The sequence below is a fragment of the Bufo bufo genome, chromosome 6 (genome assembly GCF_905171765.1).
Source record: "Bufo bufo chromosome 6, aBufBuf1.1, whole genome shotgun sequence".
NCBI lineage: Eukaryota > Metazoa > Chordata > Amphibia > Anura > Bufonidae > Bufo > Bufo bufo.
Genome location: NC_053394.1, coordinates 38,637,363 through 38,653,050, shown reverse-complemented (window position 1 = coordinate 38,653,050; position 15,688 = coordinate 38,637,363). Strand labels below are relative to the sequence as shown.

The following is a 15,688-nucleotide window of genomic DNA, read 5'->3' as shown; positions in this document are numbered from 1 at the left end:
GTGAGGCAGTGGAGTCTCATAGCTGGTTGGCACTGCGGGAAGCTTGAGAGGCCTAGCAGACCCTGTATAGCAAGTCTGAATTTTTTTAAATTAAAGGTGCAGTGCATTGTGATGCAGTGTGACTGCGTGCCAGTCAAATATGGCCTGTGTGTCGGGGGTTGCCGACCCCTGATCTAGTAGGTGACTAAGACAAATGTTGATTCAGAGAAAAGCAAAAAGAAAGCATTCATGAGGCAAAAGCTAAGACCCAGATGTTGTGGACGCAGGCACATGTTGGTGGTCACATTGGGTTTGTTCTTGGAAATGGACCAAAATTATGCAGCAGGAAATAAATTTTATTTTTAATTCCTTTTTTTTATTTTAATTTTTTTTAGGAATTTTCACATTCTAAACCAGTTAGAACATTTGGTGCTTTAGATCTCGGAGGAGCCTCAACACAGATCACGTTTGAGTCCGATCAAAATATTGAATCAGAAGAGAATTCCTTGCACTTCCGATTGTATGGAAAGACCTACAACGTCTACACACACAGTTTTCTATGTTATGGAAAAGACCAGGCCCTCCGCCAGAAGCTGGCTAATACTTTAATGGTAAGTCTGCAGCCCAATGATGTCATTTGTGGGAAAATAAAATACATTTTTTCAATGATTTTTTTGGAGTGTGATCCTGCAGTCATAGGTTACTCTCTCTGCTTCCTAACATATGGCTGCAGGATCAGACTACACACAGGGTTTGTTTGTAGTCTGTAACCATGGAAACCCATAGATTTCTATTAGTAGGGAGATTTTAAAGCTTCTTTTTTTATTTTAACATGCATTGGAGCGAGAAAAAATTGCAAACTGTACAAAGCCTTTGTAGTTGAGGAGGGTTTTACTGTTCAATAATAGGAAAAGAGGAAGATATATAAAACATACAATGTGTTATGCCTACTTCAGGAGAGGGGAGGAGCATGACACAGATTCTTCTTCATTGTTTTTTAATTCCCTTTGTCATGCACCTCCCTGCACTTCACTGATGGGGGTTATCCAAGACAAAAAAAAAATCCCACATATGCCCCGGCCCCTAACACTGAATCTACTTACCTGGCTCCCCGCTCCCTGCGCCACTTCTGGTCCCCGCACCGCCGCAGCTGCTTCTCCTCATCGCGTGGATGAAAACATCCAGGTAAGGGAGGCGGGGGGGGGGGGGGGGGGGTGGCGGGGTGAAAAACCAGCCAATGACAGGCAGCGATGGAGATGAGCTAGGGAGGCTCGTCACAGCCTGCTATTGGCTGCTTCCCCCCTCCCCATCCGCGCACGTGGAGAAGCAGCAGTGGCGGTGCTGGGACCAGGAGCGGCGCGGGGAGCCAGGTAAGTAGATTCAATGTAAGGGGCCGGGCATATGGGGGACATTTTTTAGTCTCGGATAACCCCTTTAACACACAATATTAGAACAGCCAGGATTTATCAAATAGGTGATTTGTGGCGGTGCAGGATCCCCTCCCCCATTCTGATACTGATGACCTAACCTCAGAATAGGTCATCAAAACTTAAGTCCATGAAATCTCCTCTGCACAGCTGGGGGGTCGGGATCTCCACAGGTCCTTCATTCTCAGAGTCGGTGTGGGTTCCAGAAGTCTGACCACCACAATCGTAAATCCTAAAGATATGCAATCACATTAATGGGCTGTAGCCCAAAATATTGGATTCATTGCTAGGCTGAAGCAGACTAAAATATATCTTGTAGCCGAGTGTTCATCTGCATCGGGAACGCTCTTATACCCCACAATTGATGCCGAAAAAACATAATTTTCCAACCTAACTCAGCCATCTTTTTCTTGCCAGCTGCACAATGGCGGCAATTAACAGTTTTTTATTGTTGCCTTTTCTTCCTATTCTAAATTTTGGGTTATTATATAACTCGTTAGAGTATTTTAGTTTGGTGATTGTTTCTACAAATTGCTCTGCGGTTCTTGTTTCGCTTCTGAAACTTTTCGCAACAAATTATTTATAGCAAAATATTGAGCCGCTCTAACATCAAGTATGGAAATTTTAGGCTTGGGATGGTTAAATAAAGTCTATTGTGTTTTTTTGTTTTTTTTTACTGTCGCCTTTCAGTAGATCGGTATTATCTAGTGATTATGGATCACAACATGTTAGAGGATTTTATAATGTATGATATAGTCCATGTTTAAATATAGTTCAGGACTGTCTGTGTCGCAGGAATAAAAAAAAAAATAGATTTGTCAGGAGGGGTGACAGGTCCTCTTTGAGGGTTTAGTGATGTTTTTAAATGTATACATTATTCACAGGAGAGGGGATAATAGCCCACTGATCAGACTCTCATCCTATATCCTGTGGATTGGGGATACGTTTAACAATCGAAGGCACTAGACATTCACTAGACCAGTGTTTCCCAACCAGCGTGCCTCCAGCTGTTGCACGCTGTCCGGGCATGCTGGGAGTTGTAGTTTTGCAACAGCTGCAGGCACGCTGGTTGGGAAACACTGCACTAGACATTCCCTCCAGACTCCTGAGATATAAATCCAGTACTGATGCTAGATGCAGTGGTTTTTGCTAGTCAATGACCTGATATTTTAGGTGCAATCTAGTGCTTAAAGGCTATGAACACCTTCGGGACAATTTTTTTTATGATTGCATTTTACTCATTTTGGGCGAAAAATAATTTTTTCAATTGATCTCAATTTCAGCCGTTTTTCAGAGACAGTGGTTAAAAATCAGTCTGTTTGTAGAGTATCATTCCCACAACAGCTCACTTGAAACCTTATCTCTGGTCTCCTGACCTCATAAACACTCATTATAGCTAAAGTCAAACGTCAAAGATTAGCGCTTAAATGAGTGTCTGAGGTCAGGAGATCAGAGATAAGGCTTCACATAATCTGTCAGCTAATGGGACTAAGAAGTGATACTTTACAAACACAGATTTTTTTTTTTATATATATATTTTTTTTAACCCCTGTAACTCAAAAATGGCAGAACATTTTTAATAAAGAGCGATTCGAAAAAATGATCAGTCATAAAAAAGTTGCCCCAAAGGGTTTCATAGCCTTTAATTTCGCCAAAGAATAACCCGCTTTTGCTTTTTGTAATGTGAGAAATTCCGGAACACTTGCCGGAATGCCGGATCCAGCATTAATTTCCATTGAAATGTATTAATGCATTGAAATACCGGATCAGTCTCTCCGATGTCATCCGGAGAACCGGATCCGGGATTTATTTTTTTCGCATTTTTAAAGGTCTGCGCATGCGGTTTTCTAGAACACTTGGTACTGGATCCAGTTTCCCAGTCTTCGCATACCCAGACCTTTAAAAATGCAACAACAAAAAAAATACCGGATCCAGTTTTCCAGAGAGACTGATCCGGTATTTCAATGCATTTGTTAGTGATCCGGAAACAAATGCTATCTGTTTGCATACGGATTTCCAGATCCAGCAGGCAGTTCCCGCCAACGGAACTGCCCGCCGGAATCCTACAACGCAAGTGTGAAAGTACCCTTACTTGGGCTGCAGAATGTATATCTGAATTCAGTCTGTGTGTCTCTGAATATCCCAAGATTGTTCTCCATTGCAGGACGTACAGAATTTCTCCCTGTTGGACCCCTGCTTTAACTCAGGATATACAAGAAATATCAGCACAAATGATTTGTATAATAGCCCCTGCGTGTCCGATCGGAGGACACCTACCGCACCGCAAAGCATTCAAATCCATGGGAGCGGTGATTATAATCTATGCAAACGACATGTCCAGGAAATCTTCAACATATCCCATTGTACCTACTCCAGATGTTCATTCAATGGCATTTTCCAGCCAGTTTTACAGGGGGAATTTGGGGTGAGTATAACTTAAAGGGAACCTGTCATGTGGATATTTGATTATAATCTAACTAATTATATACAATCATTAACTACTAAAAAGTACCTTAGATGTATTCACTTACTGGTGTGACAGATGGTTATCTCATAATATACACACAAAGATGCCGCATGCCGCATGCTAATGAGCTGATTGGAGTCCAGCGTGATGTCATTGAGTCCAGCGTATATTTAATTCAGAGCTATAGCCACTCCCCTGCCCACCTGCTGCTGATTCATATGGAAACAAACTGTCACTCAGCAGCAGGTGGGCGGGGAGAGTCAGAAGCTCATGAATATTCATGACTCCTCATTATCAGCTGGAGCTTTTCAATACAAGATGTTGGCAGATTGACTGGGTCAATTAAAGAAAGTGACCCAGCATTGTGCTAAGAGAATCAGTCACTTATTTATGTTGCCTTAGTTAGGACACCATAAAACTGGTGACAGGTTCCCTTTAATGCTTTTTTTAGGGTTTATTAGTCAGTGCCTTGTGTCTGGGGCACTTTGGATGGTGCAATAGATGTAGCTGATATTTTTAGGAAGTTTCCTGTTTAGCTCTCACATATGAGCTACGGCTTAGTCCCTCGAATAGGGGTCTTATAGACTTGTCACTTTACTCATAACCTCCATCTCATAAAATACTAGCTGATTTTGGAATGTATTCCTCACTGAAATCTGCGTGAAAATTACAGCAAATCCACTTCCCATTAATTGCAGTGAAATCCATACTTCTCCTGACCGCTGAGCAGCTACATGTAAGTGCCCAATCAAGCGTTAGACTTTAGCCCTAAAGAAGTGACATAACTTATTGCTTCTGTGGAGAAAACTGGATGACCCAGTGTAATGAAATAGAATCCCTGGCGGTCCACTGTGAGGAAATAGGATCCCTGGCGGTCCACTGTGAGGAAATAGGATTCCTGGCGGTCCACTGTGAGGAAATAGGATCCCTGGCGGTCCACTGTGAGGAAATAGGATCCCTGGCGGTCCACTGTGAGGAAATAGGATCCCTGGCGGTCCACTGTGAGGAAATAGGATCCCTGGCGGTCCACTGTGAGGAAATAGGATCCCTGGCGGTCCACTGTGAGGAAATGGGATCCCTGGTGACTAGAATGTATACCCTGGCCATTCAATGTGATAGCAACCAATCTCTGGTAACCTACTGTAGTGTTAAAACATCTAGTTCCTTGTCTCCCAGTGTGATTAAAATAGAATCCCTGGTGCTCCAGGTTTATAATTAATAGTAACTATACCATAAATTTAGCCAACTTGTATAAAGTTGCAAGAAAAAGTATGTGAACCCTTTGGAATGATATGGATTTCTGCACAAATTGGTCATAAAATGTGATCTGATCTTCATCTAAGTCACAACAATAGACGATCACAGTCTGCTTAAAGAGGACCTTTCACCTTGAAAAACATTGAACTAAGTATGCTGCCATGGAGAGCGGCGCCCAGGGATCTCACTGCACTTACTATTATCCCTGGGCGCTGCTCCGTTCTCCCGTTATAGGCTCCGGTATCTTTGCTCACTAAGTTATAGTAGGCGGAGTCTGCCCTTGTCCTGTGGGCGTCTCCTTCTCCTAGGCTGTAGCGCTGGCCAATTGTAGCGCACAGCTCACAGCCTGAGAGGTTTTTTTCTCCCAGGCTGTGAGCTGTGCGCTGCGATGTTACCATGTTTTTATTCAACACACCATGTAAACATTCACAGTGCAGGTGGAGAAAGTATGTGAACCTCTAGACTAATGACATCTCCAAGAGCTAATTGGAGTGAGGTGTCAGAAAACTGGAGTCCAATCAATGAGATGAGATTGGAGGTGTTGGTTACAGCTGCCCTGCCCTATAAAAAACACATACCAGTTCTGTTTGCTTTTCACAAGAAGCATTGCCTGATGTGAATGATGCCTCGCACAAAAGAGCTCTCAGAAGGCCTACGATTAAGAATTGTTGACTTGCATAAAGCTGGAAAGGGTTATAAAAGTATCTCCAAAAGCCTTGCTGTTCATCAGTCCACGGCATGACAAATTGTCTATAAATAGAGAAAGTTTAGCACTGCTGCTACTCTCCCTAGGAGTGGCCGTCCTGTAAAGATGACTGCAAGAGCATAGCGCAGACTGCTCAGTGAGGTGAAGAAGAATTCTAGAGTGTCAGCTAAATATACTAACATCCCTGTTAGCGAATCTACGATACGTAAAACACTAAACAAAAATGGATTTCATGGGAGGATACCACAGAGGAAGCCACTGCTTTCCAAAAACAATTTGCTGCACGTTTACAGTTTGCACAAGAGCACCTGGATGTTCCACAGCAGTACTGGCAAAATATTCTGTGGACAGATAAAACCAAAGTTGAGTTGTTTGGAAGAAACACAAAACACTATGTGTGGGGAAAAAGAGGCACAGCACACCAACATCAAAACCTCATCCCAACTGTGAAGTATGGTGGTGGGGGCATCATGGTTTGGGGCTGCTTTGCTGCACAGGGTCTGGACGGATTGCTATCATCGAAGGAAAAATGCATTCCCAAGTTTTTTAAGACATTTTGCAGGAGAACTTAAGGCCATCTGTCCACCAGCTGAAGCTCAACAGAAGATGGGTGTTGCAACAGGACAACCACCCAAAGCATAGAAGTAAATCAACAACAGAATGGCTTAAACAGAAGAAAATCCGCCTTCTGCAGTGGCCCAGTCAGAGTCCTGACCTCAACCCGATTGAGATGCTGTGGCATGACCTCAAGAAAGCGATTCACACCAGACATCCCAGGAGTATTGCTGAACTGAAACAGTTCTGTAAAGAGGAATGGTCAAGAATTACTCCTTACCGTTGTGCACGTCTGATCTGCAACTACAGGAAACGTTTGGTTGAAGTTATTGCTGCCAAAGGAGGTTCAACCAGTTATTAAATCCAAGGGTTCACATACTTTTTCCACCTGCACTGTGAATGTTTACATGGTGTGTTCAATAAAAACATGGTAACATTTAATTCTTTGTGTGTTATTAGTTTAAGCAGACTCTGATCGTCTATTGTTGTGACTTAAAATGTGATCTGATCTTCATCTATGACCAATTTGTGCAGAAATCCATATCATTCCAAAGGGTTCACATACTTTTTCTTGCAACTGTATGTAGTAATTATATTTCCTAGAGAAGTTGCTCCATTTTCTAAGTCTATGACTGTATACGGTATTTATCCCTATGTGCCCCCATCAATGTACCATTACTGTCAGCAAAGTATCTGGAGTAGAGTGCTGGACATTGTGGTTGAAACCTCACCGTGAGAGCTACTTGTTTTGCGTTTATTGACCATGTATGTAATATATGTGTTTGATGCATATGAAGCTCCTCATCTCCTATATGTGATCTTCTTTCAGGCATTCTCTGCTTTTTTTTTTGTTATGGACTTTTTAAAGCTAAGCAAAGAGAAGTTTTCTTTGGACACAGTGAAGGAGACGGTGGAAAGACACTGCTCCAAGCCATGGAGTGAGGCAAGTCACTTAATGTTAGCTTCATCTTCGTAGATGGTGAAAATAAAGTCCCCGGTGCAAAAGTTCAGCTTCCACCTGCGAAAGTTCTCACACTTGCCCGCTGCAGCCCGTCCGTATCTTTCTAGCAGCATTGCTGGGTCTCTTAAATGGTTTATCCCATGATTGATGTAAAAAATTAAAATCTGGCATCATATAATACATGACAGTATGTTTCTAACAAAGCTAGAACCAGCCCTGTACCTCACATGGATCCAAAGATCTCCCCATTCATTGCTCCAATTGCTCTGCTAGATTGTCTTCAGGCTGGCAGCTCAGGGGACGTGTCCTTTCTGCTGCAGCTCTCTCCCTGTAACTGCCACAGCTTCTAACAGAACATGTGGCTGGTGACTGTTGGAGATTTTAATTGAGCATGTGCGACCAGCTCAGTGAGATAGACAAGAAATAAGGGAAAGAACAAACAGCAGGTGGCGCTGTACAGATACATTTTATTAAATCGCTAAGTGGCTGTACTAAATGTTTAATTACATGCAATTACAAAAGTTTTGAAAAATGTAGAATATGTTTTGTGACAGAGCCCCTTTAAGTGGTCCACCAATGCAGCACTAGCAGCCAGTGATTACAGCACAGTTGCATCTTCTCTGTCAGCCAATGTGCAGTAACATCCAACTTTTATCTACTTGGGCTGTAGGTCCTGATATTGACCTCAGATTAGTTAGTAGTCATCCCTGCATCATTGTGAGCCGTGGCGGAGGTGCAGTATAAATCATCTGTACAGCTCAGCAGTCTGACTGTAATTCTTGCAGCTGTCCATCTGCATTCTTCTCCACAGCCTCCCTTCCTTGACTATATACTGACCTACTGCTACCATTGAAAGGTTAATGATCTCCCTTCTGACAGTGGAGGATGTCCATCAGTCTGTGCATCCATAAATCTTCCTCTGTTTCCTCCACTCTAGCATCTCAGTGCACCAAAAGGTGTATCACAGGAGATCAGAAAGGAGATCAAAGAAGTACAATCAGCTTTCATGTGCTTAGGAGACCTTTTGGGTCCCCCTGGCTTGTGGATCCAGTTACAACTACGACCCCTGTAGTTACTGTACTGATGGTGGGAACTTGGTCTTCATTGTGTTTTTTGTTAATTTTTTCTCTCCTTCTATTAATTAAGGTTAAGAAGGTGTCGGGAAAAGTCAAAGAAAAATATCTAAGTGAATATTGTTTTTCTGGAGTCTATATTCTAAATCTTCTTGAAAATGGTTATGGCTTTAACTCCAGCATCTGGGAAAATATCTCATTTTTAGGCAAGGTAATGGTCTTTTATGAGGTTCTATCTTTCTATATATCTATTTAGCTCATATCTATCTTCTTTTTTATCTGTTATCTATTTATCTGGTGGGCCTAGTGAAAAGTGAAAGTTTCAAGAGTGCCCCCCCCAAGCATGTTCAATATTCTTTCTTCCTGATGTCTTTATGGTCAAATAATCATTAGAAAAAAAAAATTCTAATCCTTCATTTTTCTTCTGTGCTGTATCTGAGCCAGACCCCCATGACAACTTCTCCTCACTGTAGATTTTGTTGCCCAGGCAGTTTTGGCTTCTTGCTTTTCAAGGACCTAGCCCATCTATTCCCACCCTCTACACAAACCTATGTATACCCTCAATGATAATTATCCAAAATAGTACTGCCAGATAGTGTCCTCAGATAAATAGTGTCCCCAAAAACAAGGCCCCTAATTGTGTACTAGGTAGAAGTAGTGCACCATGCAGTTGCTACACAAAAAGTGTAATTTCAAACTTTGCAGATTTTAATTTATTTTTTCTGGCTGAAATCTGCTACACACTACACCAAATACACAAGTACATATGCAAAACACTAGTGGATTTGCGGTGCGAAGGGGGTATTCCCATGTGGGATGTTTATGGCATATCGCTAGGGTGTGCCGTCAAATGTCCACCTCTGGGACCCACTCCTATCTCCAGAACGGGACCCCCGAAGTGAACAGAGAGCAGCCGCGCATGCACGGCCACACTCCATTTACCGCCTTGGGAGTTCCGGAAATAGAAATTATCTATCTATCTATCTATCTATCTATCTATCTATCTATCTATGTCTAGTCTATGTCTAGTCTATCTAACTATAATCTATCCAATCTATTTACTTAATCTAATCTGATCTATCTATCTCATATCGATCTATCCTATCTAACCTTTTTGTATTTCACTTCTACAGGTCAGTGGCAGTGATGCTGGTTGGACCCTTGGGTACATGCTCAATTTGACCAATATGATTCCATCAGAGCTTCCCCTGTCTCCTCCGCTGTCTCACGGCAGTTATGTTGGACTCATGGTCTTTTTCTCAGTTTTCTTACTATTCATCCTTTTGACTTGCTGGCTATGTTTCCGGAAGCCAAAGTGTCTACAGAAGGGCATCATTTAGGAACATCTTGCAATGAGGATCGGATGACTAGATTTCAGAGCTGTTCCGTGAATTTGTCCTGCCGTGGATTCCTATGGTGACTTTACAGACGGGATCAGCCGAGATAAGAGAACGAGAGCCTTTTCTTACCTTGTGGGGACCACACAAGCCGCGCTTGGAGCACAACTCTTGTTCTCGAATGGAATATATTATCAACTTCATATTTATGAAGCTTTTAACTAAGATTATTTTTTCAAGAGGAACGTGATGGAAGACTGTGAGTAGAATAGACAGAAAAAAAAATAAAAAAATCAATGAACGTAACGATGGGGCTTACGTTCAGAACTACAAAAACAAACAAACTGATCTCAGGTGACATCATACAGTATAATTAGGTCTATTACTGTATTTTTATAAGCCCTTGTCATTTATAATAGGTTGCATTCCCTTGTCCTTGTCCAGAAGCCATAGCATTGCTATTGTGTACTCCAAACACATCATGTTTCTATATAAAATCAGCAAAAATGTCAAATGTCAGTGTGGTGCGAGTGCTTGACCAGACACTGTGTCTTTAAGTGCAAGTTTTTCACAATAAGCAGGATTATTATTCTTTTGTAGGATGTTTTCTCACCTGTCTGATAAGGGACAACACATTCCTATTCTTTTTTTTTTTTCATGTGTCTGTTTACCTCCTGACCAGAGAAGAGTAAGAAAAAAAAATCTTGTCTGATTAATTTCTTAATAAATCTTTTTATAGGGAATAGATCTCATCGTTACTGACACAGAGCTCCAAATCCCCTACATAGACATGGATGATAAAATTCAAGTTGTCTGCAGCCACCACTAGGGGGAGCTGACTGCATACTCTTCATACACTGAACTCAACAATAACAGTGTGCAGTAATCTCTTAAAGGGGTTGTGCCATAATTAATGTAAATAATTAAATTCCGACATCATGTAGTACATGACAATCTCTTTCTAACAAAGCTAGAACCATCCATGTACCTCACATGGATCCACAGATCTCCCCATTCATTGCTCCAATTGTTTTTGCTGGAATTATTTCAAGCTGGCAGCGCAGGGGGCGTGTCCTTTCTCAGAGGGCGTGTCTTTTCTGCTGCAGCTCTCTCCCTATCACAGCTCAGTGTGTGTGTTCTTGCTGCTGCAGCTTTCTACCTGTCACAGCTCACTGGGCATGTCCTTGCTGCTGCAGCACTTACCCACTAACTTTTGCAACTGCCAGCGGTAGACATAACTGGAAGCAGTTAAAGAATGGAGCTGAGCTTGTGCAACCACCTCAGTGAGGACAGAGAAATAAGGAAAAGAGCAAACAGCAGGTGGCGCTATACAGATACATTTTATTAACTAATTCCGTGGTTATACCAAATTTTTGATGGTATGCCTTTACAAAAGTATTCAGAGCCAGGAGCTTGTTTCCAAAATGTATAATATTTTTCACTGGGCAACCCCTTTTAAGCTCCCCCTAGTGGTGTCTAGAAATGTATAATTGAACTATGTCTATGCAGGGAATTTGGAGCTCTGTGCCAGTAAAATGGAGCAGAGACTGATGTAATAAGAGATTATGAAGTTCATCAGTAGTGGATGCTGGATTTAAAGTGACCTGATGTTAAAAGGCGTGCATTTTCGTATCACAATGAGTGCATTAAAATGTTCACTAGATAAGGTCCCGAAAAATGCTACCTAATACAACCACCAGGGGGAGTAAGAAGACGTTTTTCTGGTTGTCCTTACCTCCACTCCCTACGGCTGAAGCTAAACATCTGGTCTCTATTAGATATGTCCTAGGCAGATACCTACATATAGTAGCACTGTCTCATCTCCGCCCAATGACCTTTGTGGGAATGGATTGTCTGCTTAGGATGAGGAAGCTTGGAGATCCCCTTTAAGGATTATGGGACCTGATGAGTTAGGACTGGAGAGCATCTGAAAGTCAATCAGTCGTCTTTTGCAGTGGGGTATAACTATAGGGATGGACTGACTGGTCAGTTAGTAACGCACAAATGTCCCCAGGTGTGGACGCTCTTCCACCCACCATACAAACATGGTGGACACCCGTTTGGCACTAGCAGTGGCGCAGATAACACTGGTTGAGCTACCCCAGGGCACTCTGCCTCCATCCCCACATTACATGTCTGGCCATATGGATCAGATGGCACCATACCCTCCGTACCCTATACATGTAGTGGCAGTGTTTGCACCTATGTCTGGTCTGGGAGAGATTTGAAAGGGAATTTATTCTTTAAAAAAAAAAAATTGAGTGTTTTATGTGCTTTATAAAAATGTATGTAGTTCTATATTACATGAAATAAACATATCAGGTTTCTTAGCTTTTATTGCTTTATTTTGTTTACTATGTGTCGTAACGAGTGGGCCGTCCACTCGGGACTGGAGCTTGTTTGCAAAATTCAAATTCAAGTATTTTAGCCAAGAATGTCCCTTTTTTTTAAAGGCGAAACGTGCATAAGCTTCACCCATTTGTGGTCCAGTTGATGGGACTCTTGGCAAGTATGGTCCTTGTCAAAATAATTTCACACTATGATATGTTATGCTATACTGCAGTTTTCACGTGCACTGATGTGGTGAGTTGCACCTAGAGGAGGGAGGTGGTGAGATTTACTTAAGTGATTGCAATTTACTAATTTTGGGCTTAAAAGTAATTTTTCAATTTGGTGTTTTATAAAAATATTCAGCAGCTTTGTCCTAAAGGGTTAACGTCTGCCTAGCTGTGAGAATCTTACTTTTACTTTTGTATAGGTCATTTAATAACCCTTATCTCTAAATTACTTAGAGGTCATAAACACTTACTTAAGCCACATTCTGATCAGCACAATAAGAACTGAGCTATAATGAGTGTTTATAAGGTAAGAGACAATGAGCCGTCAGCTGAGCTGCCTGACGGAACACAGTAAGAACACTGAGCGTGCTACTAGAGAAGCTCAAGGCTGTACAGAGAAAGGGGCTTAAAGTTTTTTTTAATAAAGACCAATTTTTTTTTTTAAATGCTGTTTTTCAGACTATAAGACACACCTAGGATTTGGAAGAGCAAAATAATAATAATAATAATAATAATAATTATTAATATATATATATATATATATATTTTTTTTTTATATATCAGTCCTCAGATCAGACTCACAATACTCATTAGACCCCCATTTTTCATGAGACATCAGATCCCAAAATCAGACCCCCAAGCTCCATCAGACCTCAGATCAGACCCTCAGACCCCCAAGCTCAATCAGTCTCTGATCAGACCCGAATCAGCCTCAGATGAGACCTCAGATCAGACCATTAAAAATAAACGTACCTCTCTTGCTTCATACTGTGCTGCCACTAACTCGCCGCTCCCTGGTCTTCTTCCAGCCCACGCTGCGCTGTGACCTGACATTGCACAGTCTCAAATCACAGTGTGCACCTACGTGCACCTACGACACTGTACGCAGTCAGGACGCACTGCAGAGGTGGGTCCGGAAGAAGACCAGGGAGGATGAGTAGAGCCAGCTCAGAACTTCACTCTCCGCTTTCCAAGCCTCCCTCATGCTTCCCTAATGGAAGTGGTCATTAGCATTCAGACTATAAGACACACTGCCACTTTTCCATCACTTCTGGGGGGGGGGGAGTGTGCCAACCCTGTGCCAAGCCCCAGCAGCGGGCTTCACATAGGGCTCACCGCTAACTGCTGGACCACAGCTGTACCTGCTGGGCTGCACTTGTATATGGTATTGTATATTGGATCCCGCTGCTTGGGCTGCATTGTATAGAAGTATATAAAAGTTGTATAAAAGTGTGCATTATAGTCCGAAAAATATGGTAATTTTTAGCTCAAAATGAGTACAATGCAATAATAATTAAAATAAATGCCCTCAAAGGTGTCCATAGCCCTTAAGCCATGCCCACCTTCTAGACCTGAGCAGCCCTTAAAGGTATATTGGCAGGAAGGCACCGCATTGTGACATAAATAATGGTAATCATACAAACAATGGAGAAGGCAATTATAACACCACAATGTCCACCTAGACCTTTACTTCAAAAAAACATAGTGTCCACATGAGTTTCATGTAAACGTGCTGGCAATTTACAGTACGTCTGTATATATTTCTGTGCATGTCAGTACCAGATGGAGGAAAACCCCACGTGTATCGCCATTCAGAACGCTTCATAAGGGGCAGTCCCCTTCCTCCCGCTGGTTAGAGTCGCCTTTTTTGTGATATTTGAAGGATTTATTTGCTCACTTTTTGAATCTCTTTCTCTGATGCTGAATTATTTAGCGGGTCACACTGATGATTGCGTTATTGTTGGAAGTGAAATTGCAGGCAGCATAGAGTAGAGGGCAAACTCGGAAAAGTATGATGTCCCTTCCTCTGCAACATCACCAGCCCTTCCCAGATAACTTGGTGACAAGGTCTTCTGCGCAGGTCTGATGATCAGAGTGATGGGCAGGGAAGGCAGGTGAGGTCATGAGGGACAGGGTTCTTTGGGATAAACTGCTGATGTCACAAACTATATGACAGGGTTATCTGGGCTGATAATGTCACAGAGTGAAGGACAGAGACATCTGAAGAAGGCTAGTTATTTCACATGTAGCAGAGCAGGGTATATAGAGAGGGCTGTTGTCACAGAACGAAGGGTAGACTTTTTGGGCGGTAAAGCAGGTGATGTCACAGAAGGAAGGGTTATATAGGGAAGGCAGACAATTTTACAGTGGGGAGTTGAGGTAACTAGGGAGGGTCAGTGGTCTGTGATGTAACATAGTATAGATCAGGGTTACTGGGGGGGCTGGTGATGTCAGAGTGAAGGGCATGATTACCTAGGGGGCTGGTGATGTAACAGGGTGAGGGCAGGGTTACCTGGGGAGGGCTGGTGATGTAACAGGGTGAGGGCAGGGTTACCTGGGGGGGACTGGTGATGTCTCAGAATGAAGGGCAAAGTTATCAGATTAGGGAAGATGATGTCCTGAGTTATTTAGGGAGGGATAGTGATGTCACAGAGTGAAGGGCAGGGTTACTGGGGGCTGGTGATGTCATAAGTTTAGGGCAGGGTTATGTGGGTAAGACTTGTGATGTCACAGGGTGAAGGTCAGAGTTATCTGTGACGACATGATTGGGCTTACTTTGACGATTCTCTTAGTTTTGGCACAGTGTTGCCTATTATACCGCTCACCCTTCCATCCGGTTTATGTCGGTTCTTAGTTATTATTGATCCGTGTGACGCTCCACTCTTAGTAATGTTTTTCAGTCTTCTAGGCGGCAACACATCAAGATTTTCTGTCTCTAATGTAGAGTTTTAATCATTGCTTGTAAGTAACCAACTCTTGTAATTATACATGTTACTTCTACTCTCAAAGCTGTAATCACTGAAGATCGTGAGCTGAACGCCATATTATAATCTCACTTTTAACATCTAGGTCTCGGCAAACAAACTTTCACTTAAAGGTACAGTATCTGAACACTGTGTTAATTCTATACATTTTGATTTAAAGTTTTTCTTTTATATTGCACTTCCATTATATCTCATGGTTTATGTACAGATACAGTCTACATAAATACAATGCCTTGAAAAAGTTTCCATATTTTTTTTTTTTCGTGTTACACCCACCAACTTAAATGTATTTAATTGGGTTTTATGTGATAGACCAACGGAACGTAGCAAGTATGTGTGAAGTGAAGAGAAAATGATACATGGTTTTCAACATTTTAATAAATAAACATCTCGAAAGCATGGAGTGCATTTGTATTCTGCCCCCCGAGTCAATACTTTGTAGGACCACCTTTCGCTGCAATTACAGCTGTAAGTCTTTTGGGGTATGTCTCTACCAGCTTTGCACATCTAGAGACTGATTTGCCCATTCTTCTTTGCAAAATAGCTGAAGCTCAGTCAGATTGGATGGAGCGTCTGTGAACAGCAATTTTCAAGTCTTGCCAC

At 42.1% G+C, this 15,688-nt stretch overlaps 1 protein-coding gene across 3 annotated transcripts in view; it reads left to right on the top strand.

Annotated features, from left to right (window-relative positions):
• ENTPD1 (ectonucleoside triphosphate diphosphohydrolase 1) overlaps positions 1 to 12,086 on the top strand; it is a 149,000-nt gene extending 136,914 nt beyond the window's left edge. For all 3 annotated transcript variants that reach the window (XM_040436544.1, XM_040436543.1, XM_040436542.1), the window contains 5 exons: positions 375 to 590; positions 3,571 to 3,831; positions 7,221 to 7,334; positions 8,499 to 8,636; positions 9,559 to 12,086. In XM_040436544.1, coding sequence (XP_040292478.1) covers positions 375 to 590; positions 3,571 to 3,831; positions 7,221 to 7,334; positions 8,499 to 8,636; positions 9,559 to 9,765 — 936 coding nt within the window. In that variant the 3' untranslated portion in view covers positions 9,766 to 12,086. The remainder of the gene's footprint in view (positions 1 to 374; positions 591 to 3,570; positions 3,832 to 7,220; positions 7,335 to 8,498; positions 8,637 to 9,558) is intronic.
• Positions 12,087 to 15,688: the final 3,602 nt, after the last annotated feature.